A 24,666-nucleotide genomic window follows, 5' to 3' on the forward strand; every position below is an offset into this window, starting at 1 on the left:
GCAACGAGTTTCGGAAAAATTATGGCATTAGTAATTGTGTCCACTTTAGAATATATCGTGAATCGTCTGTGTCCAAACATGCGTTGTGTGGGCATTAGTGTCTGTGACACATAATTCCTCTATTGAATATTTACACTCGGAATGTTATGTTTTTAAATCCTCTTTAACAATTGGGTGGATCTTGAGTAAGCTTTCAATGCCCTTAATATGATGATGAACGTAAAGAAAGGACTTTTTTATTGCGACCAGTTTTGGTATCATTATGGCCTTTTGTCATTTTGTCCACAGTGGATTTGTCTGTGTCCTAATGTGTATCATGGGGCGTAAGTAACACATTTTTTTCACTTTAGTACATCGTTTATGAAAACAAAACTTTATGTTTCACTTTTTTCACTTTAGTTCATTGTTTATGAAAGCAAAACTTTATGTTTTCAACTTCTCATTAACTGCTGAGTGGATTGCGCTCAAACTTTCACCGTTAAATAACCTTAATCTGTATGTAAATGTGAAGAAAAAAGGCTGTTACGAGATTTGTCAATAGTATAGCCCTTTGTCTGTTTTTCCGCCTTCGAATATTTAATCCCACAATTTTATGTTTAACTTTACCTTAAGTAATGGCAGGATCTTGCTTAAAGTTTCTTAGATAATGACCTTAATGTCTTAAAGATAGGTATATTGGCTGCGACGAATGTTTGGAGCTCATTTTCTACTTTTCCGCTATTAAATATATTGTCCTAAATGTGTGTTTTTTCACCTCCTCTAACTTAACTGCTTATCGGATTCTGCTCAGACTTCAAAGCTCAATGACCTTGATATGGCCTTATGTGTCATATGTAGGATATATAGTACATTCGTCTAAGTCCAAACATGTGTTGCTGGGCATAAGTGCCGGTTACACATTTCTTTGTGAAAACAAAATTTAATTTGTATTTTAATTAAAGAAGCCTCATTTAGTTTCCATTTTGTTAAGGAATGCCGCTTGTTACTTTTGTCTTAGGGAGATCATTTTTGCCTATCATCAAGTGTGCATCGTCAAAATAAACTTCGATAAGTAAACTCGTTATTAAGGTGTGTTTATTAAGCTGAAATATGTTAATATGTGTTCTTAAAGTTGATGAATCAAGATTTCGCAGCTGTATGGTAGACGATAGCCAAAAATTCAAGCGTTTACATTAGTTCGATAAAAGAGCTGTTTTGCAGAAGTTTCATAACAGATAACTACAAAATGCACCCGTTGGACACTGTGTGGCAGATTTTGTCCAGAAGTTCACAGTAATATAACATTTTCACCTAAACGCTCTTGAGCACACTCCGCCCCACAAATATTTCGCAAAGCTGTGTGTCCGAAATTTATCAGAAGTTAAGAGAAATATATCATTTGAACGTCTGGCAAACATCTTCTACACAGGTTTGCGATGGATGCATTGATTGAATTAATTTTACCGTTTGAACTTTTGATGACCATTGGACTTATGGCAACTCGGATGCTGTCGCGTATTACCCTCTTGGGGCAGAGTATACAACTGTCTCTGGGCCCCGCGACTTTTAAGGGCCCCATGAGACCGCTAAGAAATATTTTTTTTTGTATTCAGTCTACATTCCAAAGCGTTTTTACTGCACTACGAATTTAAGGATGCTTTATGATAAAAAATGCGACCGGCGAACAACCTGCTCCAACTTGAAAATTCAGAATACCAGTTATCGAGCTTTTATGAGGCAAGAACGATTGAGTACGCTCGCCATAGTGGCCAATGAAAACGACGTTTTGCAGAAAATTGACCTTTTTGAATATTTTAAACGACTTCACTACTGTGAAATTAAGACAGAACTCTTTTTCAGGGTATGTTAATAGTTAGTCCTTTCTTAAAAACAGATTGGTAGTTGTGGTAATTGTAAACGGTTGACACGTATTTTACAGTATGAAACTGACCAAACGATAACTACCTATCGTAGATCGTAATTCAAGTTTCATATTATTTATTTATGGAAATAAAGTTAAAAACGTATGTACACATATCAGAGCGAGTGTTTTCTTAAATTATTTATGTAATAATTACAATGTCGTTTTGGCATTACGTTATGATTATGACATTTTATAACTATAAAAGGACATTGTCACATTTAATGTCTTGGCACCATTGGTACTGTTAGGTTGATTTAAACGATAGAACTCGACTTGACACTGTCGTTCTATTATGCATTAGGCCGACTAGGGGCCTGGGGTGTGGGCCCTTAAAGTTTCACGAAAGATCTGGGTCACAGATGTGCGATCACATTATGAGGTAATGCGAAACATTTGTGGAACGTCGGTTACATAGATGTTATGTCAAAATGATATATTTCTGTAAACGTCTGTTGTACATTTGTCGAACGGTAGTGTATGCAAGGGAATATGTATATTTGCACATCTGCAAAACATCTCGGAAACACCTGTGCAATCTGACCATGCGGTGCTATGGAAGTTTTGTGGAATTTCTGCTTACACAGCCGAGATATGAAAAATTATATATTGCGTAGAAATTATTGCAAACATTTAAGCACATATGTGCGACGGATACGTAATTGTAATTCAACCTTTATGAAACTTCTGCGAAGCAGCTGTTTGATCGAATAATATAAACGCTTGAAGTTCTGGTAAATTCCTGCAGCATGGCTGGTAACTGAGAAGAGTTTTACTATTTTAACATCTACGAAACATTTAAGAAACAAATGTGCGACCTCACTTTGAGGCGTTGTGGAATTTTTGTGTAACGTCGGCTACACAGCTGTTAGTTAACAAAGATACCTTACTGTGAACTTCTGTGAAACATCTGTCGTACAGTTTCAAATCTTTATCCATGACATTCTAGAAAACATCTTAAAATGTAACAGCCAACTTTACACACCAATTTTGTCAGCAGTCAGTAAAATCATCTCTCGAAGAATAATCAAGTCATCTTGTTTATTTACATGACATCTTTTGGTGTCATACGTACTGTTTTATCTTCCAAAATAAAATACCTTGTTCTAAGAAATGAAATAAATAGAAGACAAACTAAGTTTCGAATAGAGATAAATTTATATGATCGGAACGAATAAACGTATCCCTAACCAAGGCTTGTAGTTGACGTTTTTAATTTGTAGTTGAGGTTTCCTAATCGTAGTTGAGACTTTGGCCTCTCTAAATAAACATATTCAGTACTCACCTAGTATTCTCTATTTATGTCGCCAATTTTGCAAATATTTCCGAATAACCGATTTTGCAGTTGTTTAAATTAATGTATTTTATATTTTATTGTTTCAGGGACAAAATCGTCCGTTTTGTGGTGGGTCATTGATAAGCCGAAAATTTGTAGTGACCGCAGCCCATTGTATTGGCGACTATAAACCAGTCAACGATTTTCAGACAAATGTTATGATAGAATTCGGTATGAGAATGCATAGAATGTATGTTTTGATAGTATAATATGAAATTGTTATAATGGTGCCCCCTTTTAAGAAGTTGGAGGTATATAGCATTACATTCGTCCGTCGGTCGGTCGGTTAGTAGAACTTTGGTTTCCGCGCGATATATAGAGAACGCTTTGAACAATAAATAAGTTTGATGGTTCCTGGGGAGGAGACGTCTATCGATTTTGAGGTAATCAGATTATTTATATTATTGGTGCATCGGAAACATAGGAAGAAAAAAAGACGAACTTTGATGTTGAGCTCATGGGGTCAAAATTCAAATTCACATGTGCTTGTATCAAGATATTGGTTTCTTCATGATACCTTGAAAATCCTTGGCATCAGATCATCTAAATTGTTATGCTACTTACTTGGCACGAAATAATGACGCATATTGATTTTGCAGTTAACATGTCGCTGGTTTAGGTCACACGTGCTTGTGAAAAATAATCTTTTCCACATTGAAACCGGGGAGCGTTTTGACCTTTGATCATACGAATCGGTGCTGTGATCACTTTGGTGGAAATTCAGACGCCTCTTAAAGTTGTAGTCATCAAGTCAAAGGTTAAGATCCCACAGGGCTTGTATCATGAAATTGGATTTCATAAAATATCGCTTATTTGGTATTCTGCGAAGAGATGATAAATGGTTAGCAAACATATCTTGTTTCATCAGTGGTAACATAAAACATTAACACAAGTCGGAGCCGCACACGATAATGTTATCTTCTATAACTACACATCTTACACACTGAAATCTACAACTTGTCTTTTTATTTCATATTTCTGTGCGATTAATGAACAAAATATGCGAGACTCTATTGACCATTTAAACATTTTGACCAAAGTGACGTCTTCCGTATGACAATATACGATTACAAAATAATACTACGTGAAAATATTAAAACGTGATATTTGAAGGCGGAAGCAAACGATTAAACGGCATTCCTTAATATTTAAATCATTTGCCGACTTGCCTGAATGAAATATAAAATTATCAGTCACGTGTCATTATTATTTTTTGTTTGAAAAATCTGTTTTACCATGTCTTTTTGGTTTGCCTTGTTGTTACATCAACGTTTGGTTTCGACTCTTTAGTGTCAGTACGGATTTTAATATATATAAATATATAAATCTCGATATCACGGAATACTTTCTATACTTTCATATCAGACCAACACTCTTTTCATGTATTGTTATTTTTAAAATAGTTAAACGGCGACCCATATTTGCCAAGGTGAGTGCGTTTAATTATCATGGCCCTTATTTGTGTCATCTGTCTTGCTCCTTCTTTAAATAGGACACATATGTCTTGAACTAAATTCATGAAGAATGTTATTAATTTTTACTTCGGATCCATACAAAAAGCTCAATCAAAATCAAAATTGCACAAAAAATTTCCATTTCGAAGAGGTAATGTGTAACACGTTTAGGATAAAAAATTATATATGTTGTAGTCATGTGAAGTCAAAATCATAATTCAACATAAATACCATAATGGAACCTCAATTAATCACACTTTCTATAGCTCTTTACACAACACTAAAATAAATTTTCATATATAACACACTGCCAACCCAACCAGCAACAAAATAAACGCAACATCAAAAGTATTTAATACTTTTCTAAACATGTGCATGGACATATTTTATTTTGTCATGTAGTGATTTTTATCTCGACTATTCATCGAGCTATTAACTCAAATTGCCTGTTTCTACATCAGGTATTAAATTGAAATTCCACGCAAGTTTTCGGCGTCATAATTTTAAGTCACTGACCATTATCATTTCATAACTCTAAGATGAAATTAAGCAGAACAATTTCCATTTTCGTTATTCGCATATTGGTAAAGGTAAACGTGCAACATCTCTTTTTCTACTACTTCAAACTTCACACGTACGTTTTGGTAAATTAACGTTAAGCACTGACCACAAGTTCCATAACTCTCACCCCTTTTTTACAAATAATATTGGTACACTTAACGTGCATCATCTCAATATTACTGTTTTGTTTTATCAGGTATTCAATTCAAAAGTTACAAATATGTTGTGGATCATTGCGTGAGCTCACTTTCAAAGTTTCAGAATGCTTACATGCAACTAAGAATAATTATGCCCCTTTGATTAGATTGTAATTAAAAAAAATTGGTTTAGGGAAACGAGCAATATCTTCACATCTATGCTCTATAACAGACTTTGAATTGAATCTGCATACATATCCGGGATGATTGTGTCATGTCACTTACGAGAAAAACATAACTCTGACCTACATTTAGCAGAAAATTATCCCGTATGTACTTTGAAAATTGGTAAAACGGACAAGAGCACATTCAATGTTTTTTTCAGCGGGAATTCAATTGAAACAAACGAAAAATTCGTGTAAACGTTCACGTGCATCTACTCATGATCTAGATATCTCAAACAGATGTTGAAATAACATTTTTCATGCGTATTCCTGGAGTTTTGACCATTCATGACAAAGACCTATATATAACAATGACAAACTTTTGATATAAAGAAGTGAAATTCCAGCTGCAGGAGCAGTATTGCATTATCATTATTTAAAATTAGTTGGTCCTTTATTTAAGGCAAGTTACAAATTGCCAAAACAGTACAAAACAGCACAATACGAAACAACATACACACATAGAATAATAAAGCTGGGGTCACCGCCTTGGAATGGTCAATGCAAAGCATTGGGGGTTAAAACCGGTTATAGAGCGCTCAAACTCACTTGGCCGGGCATTAGTCATGATACATATAAGTGTAAATAAAATTTAATCTCATAGCATTGCAATTCAAATTAAACAATAATAGAAGGGAATTAAAACGCATTCAATTTAATTTCCATTTAATTACTGAATGGTAGGAAGGAACAGTGAAAGTGGATCGGATGTCGTAATTTAGAAGCGACGACACGATGATATGTAAAATAAAATAAAATACAAATTAAAGGGGCAGTACTGTAAAATCGAATTACCAATAAAACCAGCTTTGTTAATTGAATAATTTACAATAAAACTTGTCATTCCATTTATAATTACAAATGCCAAAAGGAGAAAGATATAGTGAATCGAAAACCAACAAGCATGTGTTTTTAAGTATGTCAACATCATATCCTTTTGATAAAAATGAGTTTATTTAATTGAAAAGTTTAATATAACATTTTCTTTATCATATTTTAATTTGCGAACACGCTTCAAAACATCTTCGTAAAATGATTGGTGGGACATTCCATTAATTAAATGCCATTATAAAGAAATATATTTTGAAATTAAATCACCATACTTTGTGTGAAATTTTGCGAATTAACGTCGGTTATGATACAAAAACCCTTGTTTTAGCAATATCTTCGTTAATTTACGAGTACGATCATTAAAATCTTTAAAACATGAACATGCTCTGGCGTAACGTTTTAACTGCGAAGTGTAAATACCATAGGATGGACCTTTCGGGATGTTACCATCTAGGATCGGAAAATTCACAATTTAATAGTTAAAATCGTCCCGTCTGTCGTTTAAATTTGTCAATATCATATTATTATTAATAGTAAGATGTAAGTCTAAATACGCAGCATCTGTATTGGATTGACAAGATATATTTAAGACTAGTTCGTTTGGGTAGATTTTGTGAATATATTGTTCAAAGTATGGGTTATCTTAATTTAGTATGTCATCAATGTACCTACTAGTTAGGTTAAAACGTTGAATCAAATCTAGTTGTTTAGTGTTCGATAATTCTAACATAAAATCGCTTTCATAACAATAAAAAAATCAGCTATAAGTGGCGCACAATGAGTACCCATAGGAATCCCGATAATTTATTTAAATACTTTACAATTTAATTCAACAAACAAGTTATCCAGAAGAAAATTAAATGCTGCACAAAAGTCAAGACAACTCCACATGTTGTATTTATCTAACTTATACAAAAAAGCTGTTTTAGTGTTTTAAACAAAATAAGAACACTTCCCTCTTGCAAATGTTTTTTTCAATCAAAGAAATACATTTGGATTTTTTTAAAGTGTGAGGAAGCGTTGTATATAGTGTAGAAATATCATATGTGCTTACTTGTGACACCTTATATTTTTTCTTTTCAATTTTATCAATAACTTTTAAGGAGTTATTATTGACCAAAATAGGTTTATATTACTATTTTTATACTTTTATATAATAGCAGTAAATGCGGATGTTAGGTACACTGATAATTGCTTGCTTGTACAAGACACTGATTTAGCGATAAAACGACTTTTACAGGCGTTTTATGTAATGTAGGTATCCAGTAAAGTGATTGCAATTTCTTGTCAGTTATATTTACTTTTACATTTAGATTTTTGCACTCAATATGGTCGGCAATAATTTCATTAGGTTGTAATCGTAATATGATATAGTTTGTGAAACTTCTTGTGAAATCGTTTGAACATAAAGCACTCGTCATATTAGTATAACATTATAAGCAGCCTTATCTGCAGGAACTATGACGAATTTAGACTGTATGTCATTAAGCAATTTACAGAGATTTTGTTTATTACATTTAAGTTAATGTGGTTAGGCCAAAGGATTTGTATTATAAAATTATATCATATGCATGGCCATAAATACTACTTTGGTTTTCCATTCATTGAGTGCAGTAATTTCTGCATTTTCTTTCCTGTACCATTTTGTACAATGTTCCTGTAAAGATTTTCGATTTTCTTAATGGAGTGATAAAAATCGATAGGAATAGGAAGTATTTACTTAGGGCCTCTGCGCAGTAAATTTCTTAGAAATAAAGGTAAAAGTATTCGTGCAACAATGCATATATCTAGCTGACATGCAGACGTTGCACGGATTGATTGGCAGCTTCATTAGTTAAATGAAAGCTGCTTTTTAGAACAGTAAGAATGATAAAAATCTCAATAGCATCTCATAATCAGTTTTACAACGGTTATTTATAGTATTATTATATAATATATTAACGTAATTAAAAAGGATTTCAACAAAGTTGGAAACTGGATAATCTTTGTTGGGCATTTGATGAAACTTTCGATAGGCAAAATTGAGTTGTGATCAAACTTGAGTTGATATGTTTGTGGTGGCAAGATCAAATTCAAGGCCATTGATATTAATAAAAGAGAGAAACCGGTTTCCATAAAAAAAGAGTTTGGGTTAAATTATTGCACTGAACTTGTGTGTGTAGTTAGCTGACAGGAAGACCTACATTGGGATCGTGTTTATTGCCAGTCAGTGTTGGTCACGTTTGCTTTAACTAAAATTAGAACTATCGGTATCTGCTCAACATTTGGAGATTGAATTAAGGTATTGCACTGAAATTGTGTGTGTATATATCCTATATGCTTACCTAGCTTGGTATTTAATTTCGGTTCAAATGTGTTTCTGATGAGGGTAAAAGTCAGTGCAACTAAACTGAAAAACAATCTGCTCCTTAATATTAGTTTGAATGGAGGAAGTTCGCTGATTTTTTTCTGTATGGGTAGCTTAAACGAAGATATTGTTTTAGATTGCATTATTATCTAACTTTGATTAATTTGGTCTACCTTGAAAACCTAGAAACCTGTTTTCAAGCACTTGAAATCTGTCCTGTTTCGATTACAGGCAGTCTTTCGTGTGCTCCAACTGCAGATTTAAGACGGGCTATTAAGTCCATCACTATCCACCCTCAGTTCAACAAGACTGCACCTTTTGACAGTGACATTGCCTTGCTGGAACTCAGTGAGCCAGTGGATTATTCGGATAACGTGCGTCCAGCATGTGTTCAAGATTACTCCAAGATTGAAAGACTAATGACTGGTTCAAGTAGTCCTCAAGGAAAGGCAGTTGGATGTGGTGTACTCCGGCAGGGTAGCGAAGAACAACCAAAAGACCTTCAGGTAGATAGTTGTAGTAGAGTATATGTGTGCATGTATCCGAATTATATGAACAGTGTCAGTCACTAGAAAAAGGTGTTCAATTGTTTTGGTTTTCGATATATATATATATATATATATATATATATATATATATATATATATATATATATATATATAATAAAAAACTATATGTCAACTAATGCATATTATTATGTTTTAACCCGGTTGTAGTGTTGCTTATCGCTAGCAAATGAAGTGTCTGCTTGCTAGCAAACTTTCCTGGGATATTTTGTTTGCAAACATTTCTTAGGCGTCAATGATATTGAGACACCTATATAATTGAGGCCAAAACGTTATTGCACAAAAACGATGTAAATACAAAGTTAATCAATCATAGCTTAATGGTAAATTTATAGCATAACTCTATGAATAGTTTATGACTTTTTGTGTATCGGTCGGATCTTGCTTCTTGAGTGGAGCATAACTCTTTTAGTATTGAAGGGATTTAGAAAAACTTCATATCTATAATTCCATATATTTCTTCGATTCTGATATGTGTATGGCCATAAGTTAATATTTTCATATCATCGCATGTTAGGCAGTATGCATTGAACTTGTCAGTACGTCTGTGTTTACGTGCATTGGTCCAGAAACATATGTTTTCTGCTATTCTTTGACTGATGGGTGGACACCGTGCAAATGTTTACATCAGATATTCTCAATGTGATAAAGATATTAAGAAAGAAATATTCGCTGCTCTCAAATTAACTGAATTTGAAATCTTGTCTATTCGGGTCAAAATCAAGGTCTTTAGGTCTAAGAAAAGCCGTGTAACCACTCTAGACAATTTCATGTAATTCAATCTTGATTAAACTTCGTCAGAATGTTTATCTTGACAATGTAAAGGCACAGTTCAAAACTGCGTCTCCATACCATGTCAAATCTTGGAAAAACCTTGATACAACTGTAGAAACCACATTTATGTCTCAATCTTAAGGAAACTTACTAAAAATGTTTGTTTTGAAAATATCTCCGCCAACATACAATCTATGTAATGTTGGAGAACAAACAATGTGTACTGGTGAGATCTTAGGAAAATCTTGTTACCAACCAAGAAGACACATTTATCCAAAATTGTGGTGACACTTGGTCAGATATTTGTTCTTAAAAATATACACGCTTATTTTGAATATAGTAAAGCGGTATCAAAAACTATGTCACTTAATTGTGCAAGTGTTTTTTCCAAAAGACTTGACCTGGTCACCTAGTGTTTAAGCCCATCTTATCCAAAATGCAAACTTAGGTATTGTCAAGATAAATATCCAGTCCATGTTTTATCAAGAATGAAAGATAAATGTAGCTTTCAGAGTAATGCCTTTTTTTCATTCTAACCTTATACCTATTTAACTTAGTTTGAATGTTTGTATTGACTACATTTCGGCAAAGTCTAAAACTGGGTCACATGAAGACAGAATCTAGGTCACCATGTGAAATCTTCGATATTTGTTTAACCATCATTGCAGGTTAGCCCATTATGGCCATCATGGCCATCTTGATTTCCACTATTGACTTTTTTGTGTGTGCCGGTCTTCTTTATCTGACATAATGATATGTATGTGTCTATAAATGTGTCTTGGGGGTCAATAGTGTCTATGAGCTACCAAAGGTTTGTAGCACAATTCTCATTATTGATTTTATTTAATAAAATTATACGGAAACGTAGTAGTTAATGATAATAAAAAAATGAGAGGAAATGCTGAGTAGAATGACCTTTGCTATTGATGTTTGCCAGTAATTGAATTATCTTGTGCGGAATAAAATGTCATGCATTTTGAACCGATTTAAATGAAACAACATGTAAATATATTCATTGATTAAACAATGTTTCTGCCCAAAATATGTTCAGGAAATAAGTGGCATTTGCTACTAACCATGAAAATGCTTTTCTGAATCAAAAAACATTTATAATATTTTAGCAAATTTTCCTGCCGTATGTGCAAAGAGACACATGTGAAGAAGATTTTGAAGAAACTAAGTATCGACTAACACAGAATATGTTTTGTGCAGGCCAGAAGGTTAGTTAAAGTGTTCAAGTATATTTTGATTGCATACTTTAAAAAATACTTTTTATCCGGATGAATATCTTTTGATTGACCTCTCAAAACTGATCTAGAAATTTCATATTTCGTTTCAGAAACGTCGAGTTGGCGACGTCTGCAAGGGTGACAGTGGTGGTGGTTTCATGATGGAATTTCAGGGAAGGTTCCAGTGGGTTCTCGCCGGCATTGTTTCGTTTGGGTTCCTGTGTGATAGTCCAAACAACTACACCATGTTCACCAACGTGGGCAAATTCTATGGTTGGATAGACGGCATTGCCAAGTTTACTGATGAGAAAGTCAACATCGACTTTCTTGACAACTGATTATATCTTCAGTGCTACCTACATGCTTGGTCAAGCATGGTCAACGTTTTAATTGAGATGACTTTTAACGGATTATTATTTAAACAAAAACACGAAAACTTTGATTAACTTTGCTTCAATGATTGGATGGCTTGTTGCAAACCAACGATTCGTTAAATTGGTATTTTTAAATCATTTTTAATATCCAGCGTATCAGCTGAATATGTTTTCATAATTGTTCATGGAATGAAAAATGCAGTATCAAATAACAAAACAAACGGTGCTTCGATTAATATAATGCATATACATGCATATTAAATTTGTTTTATGTAATCATTTAAAATAAAGTCATGTATTTTCGAGAACAATGCTGCTCATTTTTTAATTAAGAATATATTAACTGCATTGTCTTTGTGCCATGTAAATAAAATATGTGCTTAATTCGAATAGTGCCGTTTCTCGTATACATCACGCATACATTCATGTGTTCGGCATCGTGAAACATTTGATTGAAGGAACTTATTACTGGCAATAAATCGATAAAGCCTATTAAAACAAGAAAACTGAAGGAAGTGAATGATGAGTGTAGTGTTATGTCAAGATGCATTTTTTTGAAGGAAGTCACTTGTATGTATATAATTTCCAAAGAAAATCTCGTAAATCTAAATAAATAACCATATGGTGAAAAAGTATGATTGTTCATATAGAGATATTAAAATTATTCACGACTTTATCATTAGTTAAAGAATTCCAATGCCATTAAAAATTCATAAAGAGGGTTTGTATAAGCACATACTTTTTCACATGAAAAGTTCCGATCAACACTGGTGGCGACCATGTGGCGTCGTTTGGGATTGAGAATAACAAGATGTGTGCGTGTGCGTGCGTGCGCGTGTGTGTGTGCGTGTATGTGCGCGTGTGCACTTGCGCGTGTGTGCATTCAAAAAAAATTACTTAACAAAATGAGAACACAGAGCAACTCCGATTTTTACTACGGTATACATGACATACTTATAACAAATATAAAAAAGGAAAAAAAAGATATAAACATATTTCTGGAGAATTCAAGAAAACTATGAATACGTGGTGTTTATAAAAGAATTTTGTATCGTAAGGCTTCCTTTGCATATTTGAATACATTAATAATTTTAAATTAACATGTTTATTAAACTATATGCAAGGCCTTCTACACGACCATATGTGCGAGGTTTTAGTCTGTGTGACAGCGAGCATACGAACAATTCTTGCTATCAAGAAGAAAAACATTTGTGTAAGTCAAAAAATAACTTGCTTCAGTAAATTAAGGCTGGCGGAAAACAAAAAACATGATCAACACATTTATAAAAATTATGAAATTATGAAAATTAATATATTTATTTGAAATTTATGTTTTTGTTCGTCGGACAGAAATTCGAAATTTGGTGGTTGTGATTTTTTTTAACACGTAAATCTGGATCTTTCAACAACTCAAAATGTACTCAGGCTCTTGGTTTATAGAATGGCGATAGACGGAACTATGTTTAACATGCGCGTTATTTCAGGTTGTTTTTTTGTCACACAAACATTGTTGTTGCTAAAGTAAAGCTACTTTTGTTACAGAAAAACAATATACAGTTATCTATAGCGAAAGCTAAAATAGTACGTAGTTTGATGAAATTTGGAGTGAGGATAGATTGCCAGATGGGATATATGCACGTTATTTCTTTAATTTTTGTATGTTTGTTTCCCTCCAAACAATCTAGATTATGCGATTACTCAAAAACCTTAATCTAAGTTGACAAAAATAAGTATATGGATATAGGGTCATCTGGGAAATATGCGCATTAGTTCGGTGTTTTTGTCAGACAAAACTGTGGTTTCTATGGTGACAGAAATAATTGAATCTGGATACTTCGACAATTCAAAAAGTACTTAAGCTAGGCAGATGAAACATGGAATGTAGATAGATGTCCATATGGGGAATCTTTAACATTTAAAACCTGTTTGATCGGTAATAATGTTACATTATTTAAGTAATACATGATTTTTGGTGTGGGTCCGAAAATTTTGATAACAAAGATTGATTAAAATAGCTTCTATCAGAGATGAGTGTATGGCTCTGCTGATATTATGCCCTCCCTTTATAAAAAATAAACATCCAGAAGAAGTCGCATCTATAGGTCAGTATAGAAAAAATAAACGATCATAGGATATTTAAAAAAAAAACTTAAATGATATTTTCTAGCATACATATTAACGACCTGATAAACACTAAAGTGAATGTTCATGTGGGCTAACAATAACAATATAGCATTTAAAAGGTACTTGCCTACCCTTACCAAAATGACTTACTCCCGCTTATATGCGCTTTATATGCGAAGTATAAGGGAGTTATATGCGGTTTATAAACCGCTTATAAGTCGCATATAAGCATTTAAATATCTTGTATAAGCGAGATATAAGTCTAAGGCAGTTATAAGCGAGATGTAAGTCTAGAAATGTTTCGCATATAAGCGGCTTATATGCGGTTTATGAACTGCATATAACTCACTTAGAACATAGCCAAAACTATCCACTTTTTTTTTTCGCTTATATGCGGCTTATACACCGCTTATTTACAAGCCTCAAACTGACCAATCAGTTGACATTTTTGTCACATGACCCAGATTGACCAATCAGAGCAACACAATACAATAACAAGTTTGAAATTTTCAGTCAAACACTTTTGTGTGTCTTTTTTAATGATTTCTTACAATGATGCCCAATAAAGAGGTAAATATATCAAACTTTCTAATCAGATACTGTTAATGGTGTGTATTTTAGAGTAATTTAACAAAATAACACATTCATTTTGATGAATAAGGTATTAAATTAGGGCATAGACATGTCACAGTTTGTCAAAAGCGGGTGGGGTAATGGTCAGTGTTTTCTTGAAAACAATGTCATAAACTCAATATAATAATTGGTAAGATTTATCTATTTCATTAGATAAAATAATGATATATAGTTAAATGATGTCCGTCTGACTAATAAAATATTGTCTTGATTTTGAGTTGTTTTGTTTTCAAGAAGGTCTATATGCGCGCGTGATGTAATCGTTGTTTACATGTAAGAAATCTTAAGTGATGAAAGTGATGTTTGATCGCCCGTTAAGTGACACATGCTATTGTAAGTTATTACTTCTTTTCTAAATATATTTTAAAATTTTATTGGTTGAAAAACACTCGTTGAAGGCTTATCTATTTGGTTATGTAACATTCAAAGCATGATAACTTGAATAAATGGAGTTTATGACAAAACAATTTTTAACAGGTTCCCCACCAACTTGCAGGTGTGATGAACTCTTAAACCGATAAAGCAGCGAAAATTTCTGTTGCTGTGACGGGTAAAAGTTTTCCGGCATATGCCGTTTTTGTAGCTCTACTGGCCGAACGCCGCAAGAACTAATGTGATGGTATGGTTTCCGTCGTCCGTCCGTGGGTCCGTGCGTCCGTCCGTATAAGCGGCTAATATGCAAACTGCTCAATTTCTTTATAGCTCGCATATAAATCGCTTACATGGCGCATATAAGCGGCTTATATGCAAACTGCTCGATAACTTTATAGTCCACTTATAAACCGCATATAAATTGCATATAACTCCCTTATACCCCGCTTATATGTATCCAATTTTTATATGCGGCTTATATGTCGCTTACATTTCATTTGCATGTAAAATCCCAACATGCGGCTTATAAGCGACTTATATGCGAAACTTGTAAAACGCTTATATGCGACATATATTTTTTTTTGGTAAGGGTATGGCCCTCCTATAGGGGCACTAAATAAACTTCGAACATGAATGGGCTCCTTCTACACATTCGTGCGTCGCAAACGGTTTTATATATATTCTAATCATTTGATTTGGATTTGACCTTCACCATTATAGAAATCTTATTAAACCACTAGACTCTCGAAGTCAAAATTATGCTATTTTCGGGTGTCTAAGCGCCGATCTAGTACTATTCCATTACTTGTCGTAACATGCTGAAACCATATTGAACCTTCCGGTGGCTGATCGATACGTAAAGAAGACGGTTTAAAGTTTATAAAATTAGGACTTCGAGTCTTCAACTCGGGATGGTTTCGAGTTGTACGCCAAATCATCGGAAACCATTCTTTTTGGAACCCACCGATATTAACTCAATATATTTTGAAAAGCTTCTACGAAGATTCTGTATGTTTTATTGACCAAAGCAGATCCTGGCAGGATGCATTATGCGAGCTCCCAGAAGATTGAAAATATACAAATATGTCCCAGGAATACAGTTCAACCAGTCGCTATTGATTCATCATCTCGGAAAGCCTTCCGCAGGGCTTCGTTATGGTTTATCCGCCCCGAACTCTTCGACTCGTTTGCTCCCTTGAGCTATTTGCTGTCATTTAGCATTTATCTTAGATAATCTGAACTAGATGGATAACACATTAACACTTTGAATAAGGCTTTCTGAGACACTAACGCGGAATCCAGAACAGTTCGAATCTCCAAAAAAATACCGAAACTTTCGCGAACTTGTTGTCCAAATTTTAAAACGTTCATAATTTGGACGCCAAAGGTTTTTTAAAATGCCAGACAGCCAGCAAAGGTTCCAAACCGTTGCAGAATGGTTAATCATTAGAAGGTGAATTAACCGCGATCGTCGCAAATCGAAAGTGAAACATTCCCCTTAACATCCCGGGGCTCTGTGGAAGACCGATTTTAGAGACTCGAATCACATGGGAATGGTTTATGTACCGTAAGTTAAAACTGTGAAATAGTGTGGTCGCAAGCGAACACATCAGCATTTATTCCTTTTTATATACGAACACGTATATATGCGTCCCCATTGATCCGCTTCTGCTATTGTCCTACCACATAACTTAAGTGTTCATGCACATGCTGCAGTAGCTGTCTAAAACACACGCACCGGATAATCTGGCTACAAACGCGAAACTCAAAACGTAATTCTATTTGATTATGATATAAGAAAGTCCCGGGCATTGCATCCTGTTACGTATTATTTTTAAATACAAGTAATTTTAAGTATCATGTACAATTACAGAACTTGTTACGATGAAGTTCGCTTTAAACAAAAAATAAGCATTTACTATTTAATATATCGGCATTATGTTTTTATATGACAAAGAATGTAACTCACTACAAGTTATTGTTGAGTATTCTCTTTAACATATTCACCCTTGCGATTACTGTGAAGAACGTAAAAGTGTGGGTGTGAAAGGTTTACAACAATTTTAGCCCGATCCTGATGCCTTAGTTAAATTATTTGTAAGCCAGTGCAAGATTACGGTCACTGGAATATTAATCTAGGCACAGCCATAGCGTATCGAAATAATTGTGAAATAAGTATTTTATAAGAATGACATTTATGCATATACATATCAATGAAAGGAAAATGTACAATCTAAAAATTATAACGATATTTGTCATATAGATTTGTTTTTACTTTATTGTAAATAAAAAGAAGGCGTTAGTATACAAATACAACATTGGCAAATGATCAACACGACCAGTTTCAGGAATAAAATACACTGTGCTGTGGTCGTGGAAACTGCAGAACTTAATCACGTAGTTCAGGTGCAATTTTAGAGATTTGAAATGGAACCTTCGGACAACTGTGGGTTTGATTAGCTTAATGTATACACAGGGGACGGAATAATTATTGATCAATGAACATTTCTGATGCAAAGCTTTATTTAAAACTTCAAAATTCTTTTATGTTTATGACGAAAATTGAGAATGGCTAAGCCGTTAATTAATTATACGGTTTTACTAGGCGCAGCTACCTAACAAGTTAAATATTTGATAAAAAAGATATAAATGCATTTAGTGCAGACACACTTTAGTAATTGAAAGCACTGGCCTCTGATGGTGTTTCAACAACTTATTTACAGCTCTGCTAAGTTGACCGTTAATCGTAAATACCGTTGATTAAGGAGTTCGCTTTACTGTAAAGCTTTTTTCATAGTCTCTTAGGCCCTCGGCGGAACAACCCGTGGAATAAATTTGAAGGAGAGACGTGTGTAAGCAGTAGAAACATTTTGCGTCTGATTTACTAAAACAAGGCTAGTGTCCTACGTCGAACAGCATTCCATCTTCATCGTCTTTAACGCAGATAATTTAGAAGCATTAATTGCGACGACACTTTTTTAACTGAAAACAATTTAAAGTTTGAAATCAAATATGTCATGATATTATATAAGAATTATTTAGATAAAGAACATCGCTTCTCTATGTTTACCATTTGTTTAAGTGTATCCAAAAACTAAAGGGTGTAATTCTTAACGTCGGAAACTAAACACTTGATACTCACTGCTGATGTGGACAGTTAATTAAGTGGATTTATAAGTGAGCTTACATGAACTGTTGTAATCAGGTCGCTGTACCAGTTTGAGATTTTTAGATTGCAAATGTGAGTAAAAAAACTGTATATTATTGAATCAGTTGTTAGAAATGAATGCATCTAGTTAACTCTCTATTTGTTAATATCCGTTGAAGATAATGGATTTGAAGTTCCATGTACCAATATTGAGTGTATTAACTTTCTTCGCTTTTTTTGTCGGAACGTTTGATGCATCTCCTCTTAATGTCAAGGCGGCTAAAACTGTTTCCACGACTCGTCTGCGGAGACAAGGTAATTATATAGGTGCATCGCGTGGATACTTTACTTTGTATGCCAATGAAATTATTGTTTTTCTTGTCGATTTGAGCGTTATGTTATGTATGCTTGTTGTTTTTCTAGCTTTTGATTACCTTTTGCGAACAATCGAGGAAAAACTGCTATAGCTTCTGAAGCTTTAAAGAAACTAAATTCCCCAAAATTGGGTATTTCACAATAATTACTGGGAAATTCCAGTTTACATATTTTTTATTGAGCATGAGTTCGCCGAAATGTATCTGTATTTTAAAATATATATTTGTCGGCTAATAAAAAAAATCAAGTATAAATAGATTGAGCAGTAGTTTTAAATATACGTTTGTTTAACAGGCGGCTTTAAGGGGGCGAAAATTGCATATACTCCCCCCCATTGTTTTCAATCAATTGATGTTACTTAACGATACGAATTCAGTAAGTCTATGTTTTTTGGACTACGTAAAATTCGCTAAATCCCTTAATATCGTTGAACAAGTCGTTTCATTAAACATACAATAACAAATAACAGAAAATGCCATACTCACCAACTCGAATAATATGGCTTCTGATATTTAAAAACTGGCAACTATCATAGATTTTTGGTACCTTAAACTTAGTAAATAAAAATGGAAATCGTGCATACGTATTCACTACTAGGAATTTACAAAAATGTGTGTATGTTCAAATTACAAGTTACTTTAAAGCCGCCCGAGTTGATATTTCTCACAACAATTCGGTTATCTCAACTGAGCAGAATTGATCAGTATTCGTCAGATATATTTTAAAACTTAACTCTTCCAAACTGATTTTCGCAAAAATTGTGCCAAAAAAAGCCAAAAGCATAAAAAAACGAAACCAAATCAAGTACATAACGGCATCCTCAATACTATTATTAACCTGTGACGTATGCACGCTTTTGGTGATTCACGTGATTTCCATTACCGGCATTTCAAACAAAGAAGAACTACTAAATAACACAATCAATTTACAAACGGATAGCCCTAGCAAATTAATTATAAAACATGTTTTTGTCTTAATGGATAAACGAGGATCATTGTGTATTGAATATCATGTTCGTAAAAAGACAGAATGCAAGTGTATTGCATAAAAACAATTTCTCAGAACATAGCGAATTCAATAAAGCCAGTTTGTGGATTCTAAACAAAAGGAGTTTTTATCAAGCTTGGTGAAACTTTAGTAAAATTTGTCGAGCAATATGCATAGATATTGACAAAAAATCACGCTGCAAAACATTTAAGTTATATTATGGGCATCTTACAGTTTATAGGTGTCTATCGCAACCGTTGTTTATTTTTGGTGTTTTCACTTCATATACACTTATATATGTAAATGCAGCATCAACATACAAAAGCCCGGAAAGAGAAAAATAATGCATTTGAATATCAACCGTACTTTCGTTTGACAACTGACGACATATATGATTCGATTTACGATGTGAAACTAAATCTAGTTTTAGTGCAGATTCGTTCATACGACACAAAGACACTGTTTTGTTTTACGGATCATTTCGGCTTTAAGGACTGGGTGAGTCATGTAGATATCGAATATAATATATGTTTTTTTTTATAAACCACTGGTAGCAAGATGATTTGCAAATAATTGGTCAGTAACTACATTTTAACTAACTCTTTTGTTAATTATTTTCAGCTCAATTCAACAGTGAAAAATGCCCATAATTTCACTTTAAGCTGCTATGTTCTGTCTGTTTTCTTGTCCATTTGTAAACGGGTAATGACATGATTATTCATCATTCATGCTAATGGCATTGTAAACAATGATGCAATGGTCAAGTGGTTTTACATGTGACCCGCGCGTGATCAAATTTAGATTATTTCTGTGCATGCACAGAAATTGAAAAGCCCTATCTATGTACTGAATTTGGGCATTACTTGGCCGATTTTGACCAATTGTTTGCACATCTGACATAAATACAACACACATTTTGACTCATAATCTCTTTTTTGCAACACATAACAAAAATGGGGAAATATACCAACATCAGCTCGTGCGACTTTAACCTGTGTTGTTTAGTTCGATATGTTTTTTAACGTAAGGGTATGGTTAAATATTCTACCCCGATAATCTATAACCCTATATATGCAAATGTCAATATACATGAAATATATACAAATTGATCTCTCAAATTAAATTCTTTGTTGCTTATAAATTCTTTGTTGGTAAAAATCAATGTTATGCATTCTTAATTCATCGTTCTGGAATTTTAAAATGTCCGTGTACTTTAAAATAATCATGCATGATTTTTAATAGGAACTGTACCACATAATTGTATTTGTAGAGGCCACTGGTTTGATATTGATGCATCTTTGCGTCATTTTACAAACAATTACATTTTTAGGTAATAATTTTCATTGTTAATATTCGAAGTTGTTTTTATTACATTAATGTCAATAGTTAAACTTAAAAGTATAAGTCTATGTTTCCGTTCAGCATGGTGCGGAGGAGTATTACGTGCTGATACAGGTGTTATCCAACTCCCTACAATAGATCACAACGAGAATGAACTTTACGAGTAAGTCATATGAATAGACCCTAAAAGGTATATCATTTACTAAGGATTTCGAAATATAAATTTTAGTATGTAATTTCCATTTGATGTTCTCTTCTGGATTACTATCATTGGTATTTCTAATGTTATTTAGAGCTAATACAGAGTGCAAGTGGAAGATCAAAGTACCGGATGGGCATCACGTGGTCATAGATTCGGAATACTTTGACCTGGAAGCTAGTGCTAACTGTCAGTGAGTAATCTAACTGAAAACATAATTATTAAGAGCTAAGATCGATGAGGTATAAATATATGCTTTGCCCACAAATTGAAAAAAAATCCTGCTACCTCTTGTTTCGATCTCAACCATTAATCAAACCAAAACTCTTTAAACCTGGTACGGAACTGTATTTACAATAAAAATCTAGTGTTTTTGTTTTGGAAAATAATAATGTGTATTTACTGAAAATTTGTGAATGTATGACAAACTGTTATTTTTTATTATATTGTTCATGGTTAACGACAAAATGTTAAGAGCATAGAAGTATTTCACATTGAAGGTAAGATTACTGTGTTTTGTTGCATTTCAAACACTAACCAATGCTGTAATTTTTTTCAGGTATGATTATGTTCGGGTAGTGGATGCGTCACGGAATAACACATTCTGCGGCAAGGAGCACTTGGTCTACGTTTCCATTAGCAACGAGCTTACTGTGACATTCACATCTGACAACGATGTCAGCGGCAAAGGATTCAAATTCAAAGTGACTTCCGTTCCGAGTGAGTCAAATATGAAAACATGCAACCTATAGACCCACACATATATCCATGATGTTTTGGGGGTTGTGTTTAGAGAAAAAAGACATACAGTATTTCGGAATTAAGATTTTATTCGAAAAAGCTATTTATTTAATATTTTTACGAAAAGGATGTTATGTGCGTTTTGTACGTCAAAGTATTATTTTCTTTGCCCCTAAAAGTATAATGGGCCTCTCCATTCATACATCCTTAAATCGTGTCCGTTCAACATGTCTTGAGTGTCACTTTGTTATTAACCAGTAAATTTTAAAACGGATTGTCGCAAAAGCCACATTGTTAAGACGATCTGTTGAATGCAAGAGGTGTTTTATTTTACTCAAATTGCCAATGAGACACTAAATGTCAAAGGTCAATTATGGACATAATACCGCTTCTTCTGACTACAACATTAATATATTACGCAAATGTAGAATAGCGTATGATTATTACACATAATCAACGTATGGAGACGGGGCGTTACGCTCAAAACTGCTTAGGTCTAGCATCTGTTTCTATCTAAAATGTCAGTATCACGTAGACGGTTTTTAGACGTGTATGGGGTAGTAACCCTTACCATAATCGACAGGGAATGGTGCCGTCGTTTAGCTGGACCTTGTGGGGGTTGTGAGCAGAAATATGGGCGCGTTGTTACATCCTCCGACTCTAAGATATTAGAATCCTATTTTCTGGCAACGTGATTCGCCGAAGCGGACCCTTATCAGATGAGATCAGCCATTTCTTGAGCGTGTGTTATGGCTCTTCCTCGTTTTATGCATCACAAAGTGAGAACCAGGCGTGTGTCACAGTACTCATGCGCGTTAAATTCACTTTCATCACGGAGGTTGAGATGTATTTTGACATTCAGCTGCAATATCTACCTATTAAGTTTCTTCTGAAGTATATTCATTTTTTGTTTTGCCTAGTTTTCTTTGAGGAAACCTGTGTTCCGAGCGGAAACCAATTTGTCCGATTTGGTATCTACCATTTTTCTCAACGTGCATATGTTGCACGTGTAACGCACCTATTCTCTGACAAGACATACTGCATTCCTTCATCTAGCCATTTAGGAGTTTCTTTAGAACATTATTGACACTTGACTTGTATTGTTAAATATGTTTAAACTAATTTGATAAAAGTTTTAATAATCGGATTTGTTTGGAGCTAGATTTAACAGAAGGAAGATGCAACAGCACGATTCTGGCAATCAATGGTCAGGACGGTGACATCTGGAATTATGACAAGCCGGGAAACTGCTTTTACTCTTTAGAGGTTAAGAACTCACTTACCAATAGTTAAATATATATATATATATATATATATATATATATATATATATATATATATATATATATATATATTGTATGGTTTGTTTATACTTAAAATAACTGTTCTTATAATTATGATTCACTTTTAAATACTTGTTACTACGTAACTTCTCGCGTTAACAGATTGGTTCAAAAGTATGATGCTAATTGTCTTTTTCTACAGGCGCCCGCAGGTCTTACGGTTCAAATTACACTGAGGTTCATTAATTTTGGCTCCTCTTCAAGTGATGAAAAACGTATTGTGATTCGTGATGGTGTAAGCACACGTAAGCTGTAGTTTAAGTTAATAAGGGGTTTCATTGTTTTATTTTTGTTGTATGTTTGTTTGTTTTCAAGTACTCGTTTGTTCTTTCGCATGCTTTCTTCCGTGTTATAGTGAGCTATTTGCTTGTACATGACCTTCTTAAGTATGTCATACAATAACTTTTGTTTAATGCCGTTACGCACAGATGGCGATCATCTTTGGAAGATCTCTAGTGGTGAGCCTTTACGGAAAAAGTCAGCATGTGCTAATCACCTCTTTATTGAGTACCATAACCAGGGCAGCACCAAAGCCGTCCGATTCTATCTTACATATTCCATCTTAACGTGCACGACAGAACCGGCGACTCACCCTCCATTCGTCGAAGGAGAAAACGGTATGCGTTTGATTTAGTATTTGTACCGAACGTTATTAGTTCTTAACATAGGAAACATGACTATGCTTTTTTTACTAGACAATATATGATACGCCTGTAGGACAAGTTTATGAAGCATTGTTCAAGTTCTTCTAGACTAATAGTAGTGTGAGCCTGGTTATGTTGAATCACTTAGATGTAAATATAACCGAAGTCAGGTCGGATATTGACAGAACTTTTTAAGAATCAAATTTCTGTTCATCAATGTGAGATACAACTTATTTGAATGATAATTATCAGTGTATACAAGACTAAAGTTCTTTATCCATCTTCTTTTTCACGGGAAATATGTTTAAATAGGCTTCACACATTTTCTGCAGTAAACAATGTAATCAAACTATTTCTTTAAAACCAAACTAGTATTGTTCTCTTAAATGGCACTATGCATGCGTTACTTCAGACATGACCGAGGCTGCTTTAGTTTTATTCAAAAACAAACAAAAGTTAGACGTTTAATTTAATACATATTAAGTATAAGCCTTTCTTTTTAAGACATTCTCCTCTAAGGTAAACCTCAACTATAGTTTAAGATTGTTTCGCAAGATTTCTTCCAGAACCATAAAAAACATAATTTAACACCGCTTGATAGATTTTCATATAACAGATGGGCTCTTTTTGTGATTCAGCACCAGAACCGCTCACTCTGTCATTCAATCACTCAATAACTGAAAATCACTCGCTCACTTAGTTATTCACTCACACTCGCTCACTCACTGAATCATTCACTAACTCACTGAATCATTCGCTCACTCACTAATTACTTATATATGAGTTAGCAATAACTCACTCACCCATTCTCTCAAGAATCCACCAATTACTTATTCATGAGTCAGCCATTACTCAATCACTGATTTCTTTCTCACATATGTATTACTCACTTTCTGGGATGATCGTAGACTAACATTTACAGATAACACAATTCATGTTACAAACCCCTGTGACTTTTACTTGTTGACTACAAAATCAATACAATATTTTGAACTTAGCATAATGCGGTGTCGACATACAGCCCTA

General features: G+C 33.9%; 2 protein-coding genes across 3 annotated transcripts in view; both read left to right on the forward strand.

The window, feature by feature from the left end:
- Positions 1-12,123, forward strand: part of LOC127881251 (uncharacterized) — a 36,969-nt gene extending 24,846 nt beyond the window's left edge. The window contains exons 18-21 of the mRNA XM_052429004.1: positions 3,284-3,407; positions 9,022-9,296; positions 11,252-11,350; positions 11,470-12,123. Coding sequence (XP_052284964.1) covers positions 3,284-3,407; positions 9,022-9,296; positions 11,252-11,350; positions 11,470-11,697 — 726 coding nt within the window. The 3' untranslated portion in view covers positions 11,698-12,123. The remainder of the gene's footprint in view (positions 1-3,283; positions 3,408-9,021; positions 9,297-11,251; positions 11,351-11,469) is intronic.
- Positions 12,124-18,084: 5,961 nt separating this feature from the next.
- Positions 18,085-24,666, forward strand: part of LOC127881247 (uncharacterized) — an 84,414-nt gene continuing 77,832 nt past the window's right edge. The window contains exons 1-7 of one of the 2 annotated variants that reach the window (XM_052428993.1): positions 18,085-18,325; positions 20,795-20,876; positions 21,007-21,105; positions 21,472-21,632; positions 22,816-22,919; positions 23,139-23,241; positions 23,425-23,613. In XM_052428993.1, the coding sequence (XP_052284953.1) occupies positions 18,193-18,325; positions 20,795-20,876; positions 21,007-21,105; positions 21,472-21,632; positions 22,816-22,919; positions 23,139-23,241; positions 23,425-23,613 (871 nt within the window). In that variant the 5' untranslated portion in view covers positions 18,085-18,192. The remainder of the gene's footprint in view (positions 18,326-20,794; positions 20,877-21,006; positions 21,106-21,471; positions 21,633-22,815; positions 22,920-23,138; positions 23,242-23,424; positions 23,614-24,666) is intronic. The other variant, XM_052428994.1, reaches the window with a different exon arrangement.

Source organism: Dreissena polymorpha, chromosome 5 (genome assembly GCF_020536995.1).
Source record: "Dreissena polymorpha isolate Duluth1 chromosome 5, UMN_Dpol_1.0, whole genome shotgun sequence".
NCBI classification, from domain to species: domain Eukaryota; kingdom Metazoa; phylum Mollusca; class Bivalvia; order Myida; family Dreissenidae; genus Dreissena; species Dreissena polymorpha.